Source organism: Eretmochelys imbricata, chromosome 1 (assembly GCF_965152235.1).
Source record: "Eretmochelys imbricata isolate rEreImb1 chromosome 1, rEreImb1.hap1, whole genome shotgun sequence".
NCBI classification, from domain to species: Eukaryota; Metazoa; Chordata; order Testudines; family Cheloniidae; genus Eretmochelys; species Eretmochelys imbricata.
In genome coordinates, this window is record NC_135572.1 from 121,554,109 (window position 1) to 121,572,446 (window position 18,338).

General features: G+C 40.7%; 1 protein-coding gene across 1 annotated transcript in view; it reads left to right on the forward strand.

The window, feature by feature from the left end:
- The window catches only part of VWA3B (von Willebrand factor A domain containing 3B), a 124,445-nt gene that overhangs the window by 80,408 nt on the left and 25,699 nt on the right, over positions 1-18,338 (forward strand). Inside the window, exon 23 of the mRNA XM_077810832.1 lies at positions 14,644-14,764. Coding sequence (XP_077666958.1) covers positions 14,644-14,764 — 121 coding nt within the window. The remainder of the gene's footprint in view (positions 1-14,643; positions 14,765-18,338) is intronic.

Below are 18,338 nucleotides of genomic sequence, written 5' to 3' on the forward strand. Positions count from 1 at the left end.
ACAGCCTAAAGACCAGGGGTAGTGTTGCATGCCAGGGATGTTGACACAATATGATTCACTTTAAATGGTTGTAGGCTGGAATGAATCTAAAGCTGTTGTGTATTCTATTTTTTTTTTATGTTCAACAGTACATTCAATTAGCAGTATCTTTGCATACACCCCTGAAAACAGGGTCTGGTTTGTTGACAGTGGAGACTAAGGATAAAATTTAAAGTTAAAAATGCTCTAGTGCAGTAATGCACAAACTTTTCCAGTCATGCCCCCCTTTATCATTCACGGAACTTGTCCCTCCCTTACTTTTGTGCTGCTTCAGGTGGTGGCGCTGCTTTCAGAGCTGGGCAGCTGGAGAGCGGTAGCTACTGGCTGGGGTGTTCATGCTGTTTGTGGGGCAGGAGGACTATTTTTTTAAATCCTGCTCCCATCCCGCCCCGCAATACCCATTCTATTTTTATCCTGCCTCTGCTATTATGGCAGCGGGTCCTGTGGGACCCAGGTTTTTTGCACCCCTTGAGTACCTCTTGTGCGTCCCCCGGTTTGTGCCCCACTGCTCTAGCGCAATAGTCTTGAGAGGCATCATGCCATGTTGTCAACATTTTTTTGTTTATACCTCAAGTTCCTCAAAGCTTTATTTGTACTCATAAACTCGCAGAGCTTTGCTAAGACAACTTGCAGCGTTATGAGCCGGATTGTCCACTCATGTAAAATTACACAATTTTATTGACCTCAGTGAGTCTATGCTGATTTACACCATCTTAAAATCTGGCCCTATGATTTTAACCTTAATGGTAAGCTGTCAGTAAGACAAAGAAATATCTCATGAGAATATACAAAGTTACAGCTTTCTGAAATGTCATTGAACATACAAATACAGTGTACATACCAGCTTTAGATTCACTGCGGTGTAACAGACATCTTCACTGAATCATAACATACCTCCCGTATGTAGAACTCTAGAGATACAGGGGCTCTGTGAATGGGCATAGGAAGATTGCCACTTGGGAGCAGAAACTGAATGCTTGTGCAGCTATAAGAAAAATTCTCACTGGGAGTCTGCTGAGAATCACTTCACTGGTCTCTATGACCTTCTAAAATAAGCAGCATATATATGCTTTTAGTATCTTGATCAATCATAATCAGCATATGCTGGCATGTTTTTGGGAAGATTTGGATTGACAGCCAGTATAACCTATTTGCCAAGCCACGCTGGGTAGTTCTACACAGAGGTAAGAGAGTCCAAGCCCCACCAGCCTGAGTAATCTGACCCAAGCCAGTTGCAGGCTTTTTATCCCTATGAAGATGAACCCATTATGACATTGTTCTTTTATAATGTGGATAATTTGTAATGGCTGTATTGTTCATGTTCTTAAATTTGCATGGATTAATTAAGCATTCTCTTAGAGTAAGCAAAGAGCTTTTGACTCTGACTACCCACACAAACCCCTCTTCCTAGTGCGTACCTCCAAGGGGGGACAGGGCTGGGTCTGTGCCTTCCTCCTCCCAAAGGTCCCCTGTGGTGACAGCTCCCATTCCCTGCCTTCTTGCTTTCTTGACTCCAGGCCTGACTCTCCTGCTCCATATTCCCTCTCCACTCCCAGCTCACTGGATCCCTGATTTCCCCATCTCCCCAACTTGCCCAGCCTTCTACCTGCCCCCATCTCTTCCTTGCCACCAATCCCCTTTGCTGTCTCTCTCTCTAGCGTATTGTTGGGGCCTGCTGCTGGGCTCAGCACTTCATTGGCAAATGCCAGGCTCCGATGCCCCAATCTGGAGAAACCCCTTCATTCCCAGTGGGAAGTGAGAGGAGCTGCCCAGTGCACTGGCCAGCTGCTTGGTGGAGATCAGCTCAAGCCTGCCACACCCCATTCCAACCAGCCCTCCTCCAGCAGTGGGCTGGGGAGAGAGATGAGAAAGGGGGTTGAGGATCGGGGAGCTGGTGCTGAAAGAGGGGTCAGGGATTGAGGGAGCCAGGGAGAGGGGGTCGTGGATCTAGTGAGTTGGGAGTAGAGTGGGGTGGGTATGTATGTTGAGGACTGGGGGACCTACAACACAGACAAAAGGTAGAGAATGAGAGCTGTCACCCCTGGGGACTTGGGGCATGAGAGTTGCAAAGATCCAGACCTGCCACTTTTAGGAGCTCTGCACCGGGGAGAGAGGTCTGTGGGGTGGGGTCAGAGTGGAAGTGGGGACAAATGGGGGCAAGGGCAGGCTCCCACAAGCCCCCCCGGCGCAGATTAACAGTTAGTTGGTTTTGTTCTAATCCCAGTGCAAAGAGGACTACACAGAGTGAACTAACGAATTAATATTGTGTGGCAGGAGGGTCCACAAGGTTGCTGAAATTACCAATCTTCTACCATGACTGTGCTGTGAATTATACCTGATCTTACTACGACAAAATCACATTCCCTGCTGACAGCTAAGCCTATGAGAATGGTGCATCTGAATCAGGCAAAGCCCATTAGGTGAAATTCACAGTGCAGGGGGTTCTTATAAGGCTCTATTGGTATATCCACACAGGAATAAAAGCCCTGCAGCCTGGCCATGTCTGGCCCAGGTCAGATGACTCAGATTTGCAGAGCTAAGGTTGCAGGACTAGAAATTGCTGTGTAGACATTTGAGATCAGGCTGGAGCCCGAGGTCTGGGACCCTCCACCCTCGCAGGATTTCAGATCTCGGGCTCCAGCTCAAGCCTGAATGTCTGCACCATGATATTTCATCCCTGGAGCCCAAGCCCTGCAATCCTGAGTCAGCTGACCTGGGCGAGTCACAGGTTTTTTATCCCTGTGTAGGCATACTCTATGAACCATTTAGGTTCTTTAACATAGGTTTCAGTAGAGCATAGGACATTATGACACAGGACACAGTAGAGTACTTGAGAGATTTCCTGGAGAAATCAAGAATGTTTTTTAAAAGTGCTTTAATATTTTTCCTATGAAAGATGTTTCCATGCTCATTGTTGAGGTTAGAACCGCTGTTTTAAAATTCAAAATGAGAACTTTTTAAAATGCAAACAATTTCTCCTAAGTGAGTTATCTGCTTTTTCCTGTAAAATCCACATCAGCTTCAAAAAGTGCTTTACTATTTGATGGAGCTGCTGACATTGGAGGATCAGCAGCAGACTTCTAAATTTTAATAGATCCTTACATTCTTTAGGCTGAGCTGTACTGTTAATATTCGATTAAATTCAACTGTAAATGAATAGGAAATCCTGATTGAGAGCCTTTAGGCACAACAAGAATAAATGCTTAAAAAAAAAGAGGAGAAATCATCTTCAAGTTCATACTTTATTTTTCTGCTTTTTCATTGCTTTATTTTTATGAGTGAGGGAAATTATCGTTTTAAATGAAACATTGATATAATGTGATTGGGCTGGATGCAGGAGTCACTGGAAGAGGTCCTGTTGCCTGAGTTATACAGGAGGTCAGTCTTGATGATCATAATGGTCCCTTCCGGTTTTAGTAATCTATATGATGAAGTAATCTGGTTCCAACCAATGTGGGTGTTGTGAGGGTACCTGCACAGCTGTGAATTATCGGTATTTTCATAGTTGAAATGTCTTTTCCTTGTAAAGTATTTCAGGTAGTAGCACACTCTTCCTGATGCATAGTGAATGTATGAATAATGCCATTTTCTTGGTTAAAACTACAGGTTTACATTAACAAATAGCCCTCTGTTCAGAGATATATGGAACATAAGCCTCCTTCTCCCACTGAAGTCAGTGGGAGTTTTGCCTTTGACTTCAGTAGGAGCAGCAGCTGGCCTATTATCACTATTCTGTGGAGATTAGAAAATACAGTACAAGGTAATCCCCATATGTTTCATGTTGAGTTGTTGGCTTTTTTCACAGTATAACTTTAATATACAAAGAGCTCTTTGTATTAATTATGTTTAAATTGAATTGGCTATATATAATAACATAGGCCAATAACTTAATGAAAGAATGGTGCAGTATGAATCTCAAAGCTATTTCAGAGAGCAGTTTTTCCATAATTCAGAATTCATTTGGTAAAATGTATTGTGTCCTCACTTGTCTCTCGCTCTTCATTTTTGCCTTGGATGATAATCCTGGCATAGGAGAGATTTATGATTTGTAAAATAGCTATCAAAATTGTTATGATTTTTTAACGGACTGCCCAGAAGTAGGCTAGAGCTTTTTCTTGAAACAAGTTGTTTTGGCCTCACACATTGGGGGCACATCAACTCAAGGTACTGAGACTCTATAATGTGATAGATTATTGTGCTTTATAGAACATTTCTATGCTGTTTGAGCTCCCAAAATCCTGTTCCACCATACATAACGCTTAGCTTAAAAACTGAGCTGGACTTGATGGGGGCAGTTTCTTCTTTGGGTATTCTGAAGGCCTGGTCAGGAGTGTGGATGTGATGTCCTCAGGATGTTACAAAAGAACTGTTAATGGCAATAGCACTGTCAGCAGTATGCAAATATGTAGCGGCAATAAGCTGCAATAATACATGCCTCACTTCATATTTTCACATTTGTGTTAAGCGTTTGGGAGGTTAGGAACAAGAAGTTTCTACCTTACCTCTTTTGCGTTAGTGCTCATGATGAAGTGACACTTGGGTTTGAACAGATATTTATATCTCAGAAGACATAAGCTTGGCTTTAAGGAATAAGGAATATATATTACTCTAATAGGAGGATCACAATCCGTTTCCTACAAATGTTGTTTTGAGAATGTAACATAGTTATCAGACTCTTGGATCTTGTTTTAAAAAACTTTTCAGATCTTCAAAAACAGACTTAGATTTATGTATTTTATTTTTATCTGGAAATATTAAACTGATAACGTAGCTGTTTGGATTATTATTTCATCTCGTTCCACATGAATGCATAGTTGACCAGTAGCAGAAACATCTTCATGTTTCATTTGCTCATTCTGAGTAATGTTTCTGCTGTTTTGAAGTATCAGTGTACGTTGCTAACCATGATATGATTAACATTGTGCAATCACTTATCCTGAGTCAACCTGCTGTAGGGGTCTAATGAGAGCACCATTTTCAGTAATTGCTAATCTGCAACTGAAAAGCTTTACGAGTGAGCGGCAGAAATGCAGATGTAATCAGAATTCCATTTATACAATGCAAAGAAGTATAAAGTAGTATAATATCTAGTCTTTAAACTGTTCAAAGGGTTGCTGTTTTTTTCCTAATTGTGACTTCAGTCCACTAAATGGATGTAAATAATTTTAACTGCCAGTTGAAATATATGATGGTAACTATCAACAGTTCTTAAATAGCTTGTGTAGTACAGAATGAAAATTGCCATAGTAGGAAGTACTGTGAATGATGGACAATCAAAACATTCTTTAAAGTCTGTTCAGCAAATAGACAAATAGTCTGATGCTTTCTTGCTAAAATTTAAAATAAAAACCTTTATTTTTAAGCATGGCTAAGTACCTTGACAGCTACTTAAAAGTAGTAGTAATCCTTTTTGGATGTCCTTGGTACAGCAGCTTTCTGTGTAAGCCTGCAACTGAATTAATGGTGTGGGTTATCCTCACTCTCTGCTTTGACCTTCTGTTGGTGTTGTATTCATGCTGCTGCTGTGTTGGTATCTGTGAAAGTATGCCTTATTTAAAGGGGATGAATTAGACGTCTGCATAGAACTATAGGAATATTGAAAACCTCTAGCTATGTCGGCTGTAGGTCATTTGGGGAAATGAGCAGACACATTTTATTACTTTAGTTTACAAGGCAAAAATGAGTAAACCGTACGAAAGAAGATTACAGAGTACGAGCTCTATTGCAAGTTAGGTGAATTGTAGGGCTGGTGACCATTTTTTGGGCCAAATGCATTGAAAAGAAAGTTGATCCATTTAAATTTATCTTGGTTACATGGTGTAACTATTTGGGGGAATCTGTCTATGTACAATTTACTAAGTCTGTTTGAGATGATGAACCCCCTGTATGCGCCACGGGTGGGACTTGGGCAGTCAGACCTAGTGGATGGAGCAGGAGTTAGGGTTGGGAGTTGAGTCAGGGTCAGAGCCAAAATCAGGAGTCAGGAGTTGAGCTGGCAGTGAGAGCTGAAATTGGGTCAGAGCTAAAGTCAGAGTTGAAGGCTATATGCTAGAGCCAAGGGTTGGGGCCAGAGTTGGAGACCAGGGGCAGGGATCATGAACGAGGCAGGAACCAGCAGCAGGTGAGATCACATAGTGGAGGCAGGGTCTATAGCAGCAGCAAGCCAGGGTCCACCTTGTTGTACAGACAACTTCCTGTGTCTTTCTGGTTTAATTAGTGTACCTAGCCCAATCAGGGACTCCGGAGCGCCACTAATCGTGTCCTTGTGGGCGGTACCTTTACTGGAGTGTAAGGCCTTAAGGTTCCCAATTCTCCAGTTACCGCTACAGCTGTTGGATGGTGTTTGCGGATGCTGCAGTGGCCTTTGAGCCCATGGGCCTGGTTCAGGACCAGCAAAGCCTTACAGTATGCTTAAACCGTTATGTTTATTTGTAGTGTGCTCTTGCCTTACACTATTTGTGCTAAGGAGACAGGGAAATGGCCCTTTCATGGCTGTCTATGAATAGGTTAATTGTTAAAGAGTATTGGCACCTGAATAAATTTAAAACACACAAGTAACTGCATCCTAGATTAAAAAAAAGTTTTTTCCAACTTCTCTGTGTGTGGGTGGGTGGGAGCGGGGAGGTGCTGAGGTTTGAGAGAATGGAATTTTTCCAGAAGCAGGAGGAAGAAACCATATAAAAACTAGCATATAAAAACTCAGAGGGACTCAGAGAGGCAAAGGAAACTTGGGAGCAGGAGAGAGGAACAAAGAGACATACTTTCTGGAGGAGATAAAGAGCAGACTCCACGTTCCAGAGGAGAAGCCATGAGGAGAGGGGTGCAGAAGAGGAGACTTGGAATCTTGAAAGAACACTGACCCAAATCCTGAAGAAGACTTGAGTGGTGAAAAAGCAGACAGAGAATGGCATATAGGTATTTAGTGAGGGGGCGTGGCCTCCCTCCAGGCCTGACAGGGAGGAACTAACACCCCTCCCAGTGCACGGAGCCTGGCCAGCCACACTGCCCCATTGGAAGCAGAGGAGCAGGACAGGAAGTATAACAGGCAACTCCTGCGGCTCAATTTGGCTGGAACTGGCGAAGGAGATAGATGCCTCCTACCCGCGGGAGACCTCTGCAGCACTGAGGACCTGAAGGGACTGCCAGAGCTGCCAAGGACACCAAAGAGCTGCTGGGACTGCTGCTAACTGGGTACCCCGGGGAGACACAGGACACCCACGAAGTGAAGGTATCCAATGAGGGGATCATAGGAACTAGCCCAGTGCTGTGGCCAGAATACTGGTCGATGTGTTGCGGTGGGATCCCTGCCAACCCAGTGATGGAGCCCTCTGCCACTGTTAGGGCCCTGGGCTGAGACCCAATGGAGTAGGGTGCGCCTGGGTCTCCCTACTCCCTGCTGCCAACTGCACCACTGGGGTGGCAGACTCCTCACCTTAGGCCAAGAGGCCTGCGTTGTCGGCTGTCTGCCTGAGTTAGGACATCAGGCGAAAGATTTTTTGGTGCTCCGCCTCCCTGAGGGCCTGAGCCCCTAGACTGGTTGGTGTTAGGCCCTGCCTAGAGGGTCAGGGCCTCTGAGGCTGTTAATTCTCCTTTTAGCCAGTCTTTGTAGAGACGCAACAGCAAGGGGGCACGGCCTCCCTCCGGCCCTGATGGGGAGGGATGGACATGACCTTCTACAATGTGTTTTATCATTTTGTCTAGATCTGTTTATTTCTAGTGATGTCTAAAGTAAAGACTGATTGGTTTTTGGAACTTTCTGCAAAGTCTATTATGTACTTCAATTATTGCATGTCCCTGGAGAGGGAAACTGTGAAGCAGAGAGCCCACTAGGTTGAAGCTCTGGGAAAAGGTTGTATTTAAGCTACTGGGGAGTTTGGAGGAGCCAACACAAGTCTCAGGGCCCAGGCAGTTGGACAGCAGGGTCTCAGCTCTCGCAAGGGGCTGCTAGACAGAGAATATGCGCCCTCAGTGTGTGCCTGGAAACCGAGAGACAGTGCCCTGTTAGTCTCCTCAAACTCAAGAAGCGTAAAGCACATGGGTTCAGCATGTTGGTGAGTATCTAGAAGGTGGCACTAACACATGACACATGGAAAACAAAGGTTTCAGAGTAGCGGCCGTGTTAGTCTGTATCTGCAAAAAGAAAAGGAGTACTTGTGGGCACCTTAGAGATTAACAAATTTATTTGAGCATAAGCTTTCGTGAGCTACAGCTCACTTGATCGGAATGCATCCGATGAAGTGAGCTGTAGCTCACGAAAGCTCATGCTCAAATAAATTGGTTAGTTTCTAGGGTGCCACAAGTACTCCTTTTCTTTTTATGGAAAACAAAGTGTTAGCACAGGTGCTAGCTCATCAATACAGCAAACATATTTTACTTAGTGGTAAAAATCTTGATCTCATCTAATGTTATGCAGGCAAGAATGAATATGAAAAAACAACACAAGCATTGTAGAGACAAAATTAGAAAAGCCAAGGCACAAAACAGGATCAAACTAACAAGAGATATAAAGGGTAATAAGAAAACATTTTGCAAATACCTTAGAAGCAAGAGGAAGACCAAGGACAGGGTAGGCTCATTACTCAATGAGGAGCTAAAGACACTAACAGAAATTGCAACAGTGGCCAAAGTATTAAATGCCTCATTTAATTTTTCACCAAAAACATTAGCAGTGATTGGATGACTAACATAGTGAACATCAGTGTAAATGGGGTAGGATCTGAGGCAGAAATAGGGAAAGAACAAGTTAAGAATTACTTAGATGAGTTAGATGTCTTCAAGTTGGCAGGATCTGACGAAATACATCCTAGAATACTTAAGGAACTAGCTGAAGAGATCACTGAGCCATTCACGATCACCTCTCTGAGAGCTCTTTGAGGACAGGTGAGATCCTAGAGGAAAAAGGCAGATATAGTACCGAACTGTAAAAAGGGGAATAAGGACAACCCAGGGAATTATAGTCCGTCATCTTAATTTCAGTATCTGGAAAGATAGCGGAGCAAATAATCAAACAATCGATTTGTAAGCACCTAGATGATAATAAGGTGATAAGTAACATGGATTTGTCAAGAACAAATCATGTCAAACCAACCAAATATTGCTCTGTAATAACAAGGTAACAAGCCTTGTGGATGGGGGGAAGCAGTAGATGTGATATATCTTGGCTTTTGATACTATCTCACATGATCTTCTCATAAACAAAATAGGGAAATATAGCTTAGATGATACAGGGCATATCAAGTGGGGTCCTACAGGCAGGGCTGTACTTAGGCATATGCAGCATAGGCGGCTGCGTAGGTAACCTGAAAATTTGGGGCACCCGTGGGTCTTAGTGTCCACCCTCCCGCCTCTTCCTCTCCCTGTTCTGACCCTTCCTGCAGGCTCCCACCACAGCTGGCTGCTGCAGCCTGGTGAGTCTTCCTTCAGAGGGCATCTAGTATTTAAAAAGAAAAGGAGTACTTGTGGCACCTTAGAGACTAACCAATTTATTTGAGCATGAGCTTTCGTGAGCTACAGCTCACTTCATCGGATGCATACCGTGGAAAGGTATGCATCCGATGAAGTGAGCTGTAGCTCACGAAAGCTCATGCTCAAATAAATTGGTTAGTCTCTAAGGTGCCACAAGTACTCCTTTTCTTTTTGCGAATACAGACTAACATGGCTGTTACTCTGAAACTTAGTATTTAAAAGTGAAAAAGCCTTCCAGCCTGCCAGACCTATTAGCACAACACTGAAACTGGTAAAGAGCCATTCAAGTGGTAATGAAACCATTTAACAGGCATTTACCAACCCCCAGGTATATACTGACAGTTCCTGAATTTTCTGACGAAAATAGTTGTGCATTACTGTAATATTTACTCAGAACATGTTAGTCTACAGGTCCTTAGTTTAAAATTTGCTTTAAAAATATTTCATTAGTGTGTTGCTGAAGATTATAAAATCACATCTCTAAAAAGTCCATGCATAGATTTTTAGATGCACAATATGAGTATTCATCTTTAGCCTTAAATGCTTGGATCTTCAGACATATAGTTTTTTAAATAAATCTTTCAAAAGACCACCTTTATCTAAAATACACCTGCGAGCCCAGGCAGCCATCAGGCATAGGGGCACCAGTTTAATAATGCTGCATAGGGCCCCATAAATCCTAAGAACAGCCCTGCCCGCAGGGATCTGTCCTGGGTCCAGTTCTGTTCAATGTCTTCATAAATGATTTGGATAATGGCATAGGGGGTACACTTATAAAGTCTGGGAGGTGTTGGAAGCGCTTTAGAGGACTGGATTAGAACTCAAAATGACCTTGAGAAACTGGAGAAATAGTGTAAAATAAATAGGATGAAATTCAGTAAGGACAAATCCAAAGTATTATACTTAGGAAGGAATAATCAATTGCACAAATACAAAATGAGAAGTGACCTCTTAGGAAGGAGTACTACAGAAAATGATCCAGGGATTATAGTGGATCACAACTTTAAATAATCAACAATGTACTACTGGTGGAAAAAAAAAAAAAAAGTGAACATCATTCTGGGATGTATTAGCAGGAGTGTTGTAAGTAAGGTGACCAGATAGAAAGTGTGAAAAATTGGGAGTGATAACCCCTCTCCTCTGTCTTCTAAACTAGCCTTTGTTATCCTATTTTGCAGGCAGACAATTAAGGTAAGTTCTTTTGTGATAGACTATATCTGAAAAATAAAAATGTTTATAAAGCTCATTTTGTATTGTGTTTCTGACTGCTCTCTAGTAACAGGGTAAAATTAGAAAGCAGGCTTTTAATGAAAAGTGTGTCTGTTTGGTTTTTTTTCAGCATTACTTTACAGGAAAGAATTGAGTGGGGAAGTGTTAATAACAATTACAGGAAAACCCTCAGTGAGCAATTCAACAAAAAATCATGCCTGTCTTCTGCACCACCACTGTTTTCCAGGGCACTGCTGGCATTAATGCCAAATGTACTGCTATAAGGGGAGGGGCGGAAACCAATCAGGTCATGCGATGAAGGAGGAAGCTAATGGTCTCCCTTCTCAGCAGTATTTTGTAGGAATGTGTGGATTATATTTCTGTGCATAAATACAGTGTATAAAAACAGTGTAAATCTGTGGGAACCTACATAGAAACATGCTGATTTCAAACAGTATATTTTTGTGACTTTGGAAAAGGGAACTTGCATATTATTATTTGCCAGATGTGCTGATGAATAAGTGCTTTAAGAATTATTAGGCAGGAGAGATTTTGATTTATATTTTATAATCTCTCACTTCCTCATGATTAGTGTTCAGATGCATTAGCTTTAGAACTATGGAGAGAAGTATACAGTGCAATTCAAGAGAGACTTCCCTAGTGTAGTAAATGTAGATGAATTTTTATTGCCAATTATTAAAATTTACCTATAAAATAATTGATTTGGATTACATGATTTCCAATATCCGAGAGAACTGTTTTTTTCTGTTGCCTGTGAATATTGTTTTCATAACTTCTTCAGGAGACAAAAAACTGAATGTTTGATTTGAATGCTAGCAGATAGGAGAACACTAGTGATCCCTCATGGCAGTAGTGGGGATATGCAGGAGCAAACAGACCGATTGCTGAGCCTGCGGGAAAGGGAGAACTGCTCCAGGCAGATGGTGAGGTTTTGGGGTGACTGGATCAAGCATTGACACTCCCAAAGTCCTGAAGAACAAGGACCAGAGATCCCCATGTTTTTTCATAGATGCCATTCCTCATAACATCTTTCCCCCAAATCTGTCTGTCTTGGGGGAGAGAGACCTTGGTGTGAGGAAACTGAGAAACTAACTCCCCATCTTCTCTCCAGGAAACAGCTGCCTTAAAGGGGGTGACTCCTAAACCTCACAAAATGATCTATAATTGCATAAAAACCCTAATCTCAAAAGAAGATTAATATTGTAAAATTGAGAACTCAGAATTCAGGAAATGCCATCTTAGCGAGAGTTTGATCAATAATTCTTTTTATCCTCCTCATTCAGTGTAGGGCCCGAGACCTTATTTACAGTACACCATTCAAACCCTGCACTGCATCCAGAATAATTTCATTCCCTATGAGCTTTTTATGGTGCTGCTCATCATAGCCTATTAGTGCTTCACAAGCATATTCACAATCCCTGTGACATAAGATGATGGTATTAGCCTCATTTTACAAATAGGGAATTGAGGCACAAATTGATTGAGAACAAAATTGTTAAGTGTCCACTAATTTTGGGAGCCAAATTTGAGATGCCAAAGGTCTTTAATTTTTCAGAGTACTTTGCATTTTATAGATGTTTATATATTCAAAGCACAGCTCCCATTGAATTCAATTGCAGCTGCATTTATCAGACAGAAATTTATCAGACAGAAATTTCTGTGTTCCCATTAATTTATTCCTAACACCGCCTAAAGTAAAACAGTTAAGTTACCACTGTTTTGGGTTCTGAAAACCCCGGGTAACAGATTTGGTGAGCCATTGCCAGGAGTGGTAGAGAGGAAGGGAATGATTAATACAAGTGGTTGGTTTGTTTGTTTTACAATGGGGGTGGGGGGCAGTGGAACAGGGTCGCAGCCTGTGAGTTGATTTATGGTCACATTCTGTTATTGATTTAGGGTTCAGGCTGAAATGTCTGGTTGTGTAAAAGGATATGTCAGAAAGACAGGGAACATCTGGAAAGAAATAAAAGCTGGAAATGGATTTGGATAACAGCTTGGCAGATTTCATGCAGGAGCATGATAATGGTTTTTTTTGGAAGCCTGGAAGCTCTACCAGTCCTGGAGTGTTCTTGCGGTTCTGTAAGCAGATGGAAGTGATAAAGCAATTAAAGGCAGAAATAAAAAGTTAAAAAAATAAAATTAAGAAAGACAAAGAAATATCCAGCCTGAGGGCAGCTCAGATAGTGGCACTGCAGAAGCAGTGAGCGAGAGGGTAACAGGCTGGAGCAGAAAGCATCTGGATTAAAACAACAAAAAATTGGGAGTGAATCTGCTGTTTGAGCCTTACTAAAGGATTCCCAGGATAAGACCCAGGCAGATCATGGGGAAAGTAAGAGACAAAGTTGTGCTCTCAGAGCCATGTTGAGAGAACAGAAAGGAATAGTGGTTGTGATTCGTGGGAGTCATCGCCTAAGAAGGAGGGGTGAGTCAGAGGTGGATCTCTGCTTGTATCCTTCTCATTATGAGGATGTGAAGGATGGTACCTGTGAGCTTCCTTTTCCCTTGGACTCTTCTGGGCAGTCCCCGTATGGTCCCTTGCTTGAAACACTAGAAGAGCTGCAGGTGCCCATAGCCACCACGGTAAGAAAGAGTGATCCCCAAGAGGGTAACCAAGGAGGAGAAGAATGGGTAGAGGTTAGGCCCTTCACCCCTGAGCTGGGTAGAGTGGCAAGAAAATTGGTTGGTCTGTTAACCCAGAGCACAGCCTTGGGATGGCTGGCAAGTAATCCACGGAACTTGTTGTGTATGTGTGTCTGCAGATCTTAATATTAAAAATATACAGTCTGCAAGGAGGGGAGCGTTGCCCCTGAGTTTGACATTTCTGCATGTACCCCAGAACTTGACAGTACTGAAGTCAGTCATTTTGTATGTGCAGCCATTGCTAGATAAAAACCAAACATCACATAGCTAGAAATAAACTTCAGCCTTTTTAAAACAAGGTCAAATAGCTGCATATTTGCAGTTTATTAAAATAAAAAATATATATAAAAAATCTTAATTTTAAACATCCTGAATGTATTATAACTAAAAATACTGAAAATATTTTAAAATAATAATTTATAAAAATAATAACCCAATAAAATTATTATATTGACCCACTAAATCACTATAAATTATATATTTTATTAAAATTAACTATAAAAATTAAATAAAAATAAATATCTCAAAGCAGTCCACAAAACCTTTTCTTAAAAAAACACCTATCATCTAAACTCCCCATTGGCTAAACAAACAAAAGCCCCTAAAAATCCAGCTAGCAATTACTCAAAATCATCTTAAAATAAGTAACTATATCTAAAATATCTTAAACCTATACATACTTAATATCTAATAAATTATAGTTTTAAATAAAAGCACGCTTATTTGTATTAATCATTTATCAAACAAAAATTGCTGTATTCCCATTAATTTGTTCCTAACACCTCCTAAAATAAAACAGCTAAATTACCACTGTTTTGGGTTCTAAAAACCCCAGGTAAAAGGCCCATCTCAAAGAACCTCAGTTACAGGGGAGTAACCGTCATTTTTCCCTAACTTTATTCTTGGAAATAAATGAACTGTTTTTTGTTGAGATTTTCCAAAATACTTCATCTGGAGGCAGACAAGCAGCATGGAAAGTTTCAGCTGGATAATTAAAGATAAACAGTACTGTGAGCAGCTGAAAACAGAATCTTACAATACAAAGTGCTAGTTAGGCTTAATGATGGGCATTGTTGCCAGCTCTGTCTATCATATAGTTCACCATATTCACTGAAGCCTCCCAGTAGTTACAATCATCCAGTTTATTGTTGATTAGCAACAGTATTAATACTGTACATCTATTCCATAGCATGAAATTACATGAATGCTTAATTCATTCAAAACGATAGACCTATGCTGATTGGGTTATCATTATCTTCCCAATTACAGAAACTTACAGAAGAGAATGTAAAGGCACAGTCTAAGAAGAGACAGAAAGGAAAAGTGTTTGAGACTCTCAAAGGCCAAAAGGTGATTGCAAGATCTGACATCACAGGATTTTATTTTCCAGGTAAATTGTTTTTGTGTGTATTTCAAATGTTTTTTTAAATCTTTAGAAAGATTACTGAATAAAGAGTAAAATTTACCTAATCTTTTTCACCTGGTTTAGTTTTAATTTGTTTTACTGTATATATTGTTGGATTTTTCATCTTTTCTCACCATAATGCTTCTAGTAAGGTACAGAAAACTCTGCAGGCATCCTACTGATAGGTCTGTTTATTTAAGAAGAAAGTGGTGGGAAATGTTTTGGAATAAAATGGTGTATTTTTTTAATGTTTTGGAATAAAATGGTGTATTTTTAGAAGACAGTGTCAATCTATTCCTTTTTCTTTCTAGGCTGGCTTATTTCCATTTAGGATTTAGCAAAGGCTGAGCCATTCGCTATATTCAGCATGTTCACTAGATGTTTCTGTTGTTTTGTTGAGTTCAAAGTCAGAATATTTGTAGTATGAATTTGTGTCCAATGATATGGTATAGGGGAAAAAAATCCAACTAATCCACATGCCTTTTTTGTATGATTAACAAAGTATTCTAGGACAAAAAGAACAGGAGTACTTGTGGCACCGTAGAGACTAACACATTTATTTGAGCATAAGCTTTTGTGGGCTACAGCTTTTGTGGGCTACAGCCCACTTCATCAGATGCATAGAACAGAATATATAGTAAGAAGATATATATACATCTAGAGAACATGAAAAGGTGGAAGTTGCCATACCAACTCTGAGGCTAATTAATTAAGATGAGCTATTATCAGCAGGAAGAAAAAAAACTTTTGTAGTGATAATCAAGATGGTCCATTTCAGACAGTTGACAAGAAGGTGTGAGGATACTTAATATGGGGAAATAAATTCAATTTGTGTTATGACCCAGCCACTCCCAGTCTCTATTCAAGCCCAAGTTAATGGTATCTAGTTTGCAAATTAATTCCAGTTCAGCAGTTTCTTGTTGGAGTCTGTTTTTGAAGCTTTTCTGTTGCAAAATTGCCACCTTTAAGTGACCAGAGAGGTTGAAGTATTCTCCTACTGGTTTTTGAATGTTATGATTCCTGATGTCAAATTTGTGTCCATTTATTCTTTTGCGTAGAGACTGGCCGGTTTGGTCAATGTACATGGCAGAGGGGCATTGCTGGCACATGATGGCATATATCACATTGGTAGATTTGCAGGTGAACGAATCCCTGATGGTGTGGCTGATGTGATTAGGTCCTATGATGGTGTCACTTGAATAGATGTGTGGACAGAGTTGGCATCGGGCTTTGTTGCAAGGATAGGTTCCTGGGTTAGCATTTTTGGTGTGCGGTTGCTGGTGAGTATTTGCTCCAGGTTATGGGGCTGTCTGAAAGTGAGGACTGGTCTTCCTCTCAAGATCTGTGAGAGTGAGGGATCATCTTTCAGGATAGGTTGTAGATCTTTGATGATGCGCTGGAGAGGTTTTAGTTGGGGGCTGAAGGTGTTTCTGACATCAGAGAACATCTCACAGATAATTTGACATCATTGGCAGTCTGCTCTCAGGAGAGGCACAAGAACTGAACAGCTGGGGTGTTGAGGATCGAAGTGCATTGGCAAAACCTTTTGGGGACACTTGCTCTGTGCCTCTTTACACTACATCTAGCTTGTCAGCCAGTGCTGTTAGTTCCTCACATTCATGAACACTGAATCAATTAAAACTAAAACAAATTAAGGATATTCCCACAAAGACACTTATTGTTAGGACTGTTTCATGTACAGATAAAATATGGAGAAAAATTCATTGCGTCTGTTAGCTTGGCTTATTTTTTCTGTACTTTGATTGCCTGATAAGTTTTCAATTTAACAATCACAGGCTGAATTCTTTAATTTTACAGTTGGATCAGAAAATCATTTTGCGATTTATCTAGCTTTGTAACGTTAGTCAGTGTTGAAAATGGTCTGATGCTGCTGTGTATTCTTTGTCTAGTCACATAGTTGAAAGTTTCTCTATCCTATACCCAAATGCTAATTCAGTAAAACGTCAAATGAGTGAAAGATAAGTGGCCTAAAAGGGGGAGAGAATTTTTTCCTACGCTAACATGAATAAGACTATACAGTATAAATTTACTGAGATATTAATTTACTTTTTTTCTCAGAATGCTATAATTCAAAAGGTAAGATAGATATTGCAGTTGGTACAGTAATAATGGTACAGTAATAACAGTGTACTGAATCTCTTTAGAATTTGGTATGCTACTTTTCACATATTGGACCAGATTTTCAGTGACGACTACAATGGATGTGTTTGCAAAAGTGTTCTTAGAAAATCCTGCCATAGCTTGAACCACACAGCTGTTGTGCACAGAATTTGGGTAACTGCCTGCCTAGCTGTTCATTGCACACTCTTTTGAATATTTGACCCTTTCATTAAATGAAATAATAAATGCATGAGTGTCTCTTGCATCATGTGCCAGACCCCAAATGACAGACACTATACCCAGTGAGAAGACTGTTGCATCATTTTACCCACATGCAGATAATTTATAATAGTTATAGGATCTCAAAGTGGGTATTATAATCACCATTTTATAAATGAGCCTTTCTGTGTTTATTTCCTAAGTGTTGCTGTCAAGGTCACATGGGAAGTCAGCACCTTTATGAGTAGAACTTAGTTCTAACTTCCAGTCACCTGTTCTAATCACTAGGCAATTCTGCTTCTCTAAAAATAATTATATTTACTTTTTCAGTAAAATTAATAATAATTTTAGTATCTCTGAACCAGCCACACAAAAAAGCAAACTTTATTTGTAATGGGAATGAACTATTTGCACATTCATCAAGGCTCCGATTCAGCAAGGTATTTAAGCATGCACCTAACTTTAAGCATGTGAGTAGTCCCATTGAAATCATTTGTGCTTCTCACGGTGTTGATGTTAGGCTTATAGTTTAGTATTTTGCTGAATCAGAGTCCAAAGTAAAAGGGTTCTTATGGCTTCTACTAAGTTTAGAATCTTTCTTTTCTTAGTAGTTATTCTGTACTTGCATTGTTTTAAAATAGTAGTAATGTTGTTGTTGTTTTTTAAATGCATCTTCTAAGCTTTTCCTTTCTGTGGGTCACCCAGTGCATGTTGTCTTCTCTATTTCTGCCTCTGACCCTTGTCCTCCAAACACCAGTCTGTAGGGAGCTTTCTTCTGATGATGAGTTTTGTGAGATTGGGGGTTTGTTTGAAGTCCAGAAGAGGGGGTTTGTGAAAGATTTCTTTAAGGATGTGGTCCTCATTGAGTACGGGTTGTAACTGTTGCATGATATCCTTTACGGATTCCAGTGTGGGGTGGTAAGTGTCAACAAGGAGTATGTGGTTAGAGGTTGTTTTTTTTTTATTGGAGCTGGTGGAGTGTCCTTGTTTGGTGAAGGTGGTTTTAAGTGTGTTAAGTGTGTATCCAAGACGTTTTCCTTGGCGCATATTCTGTGATATTTGAGGGCCTGACTGTAGATAACAGATCTTTTGGTGTGTTTGGGGTGGTTATTGGACCTGTGAAGGTAGGTATGACGATCCATGGGTTTCTTGTATATAGTAGTCTGTAGGGTTCTGTTGTTGAAGGTGATCATGGTGTCCATGAAGTTGATGCTGGTAC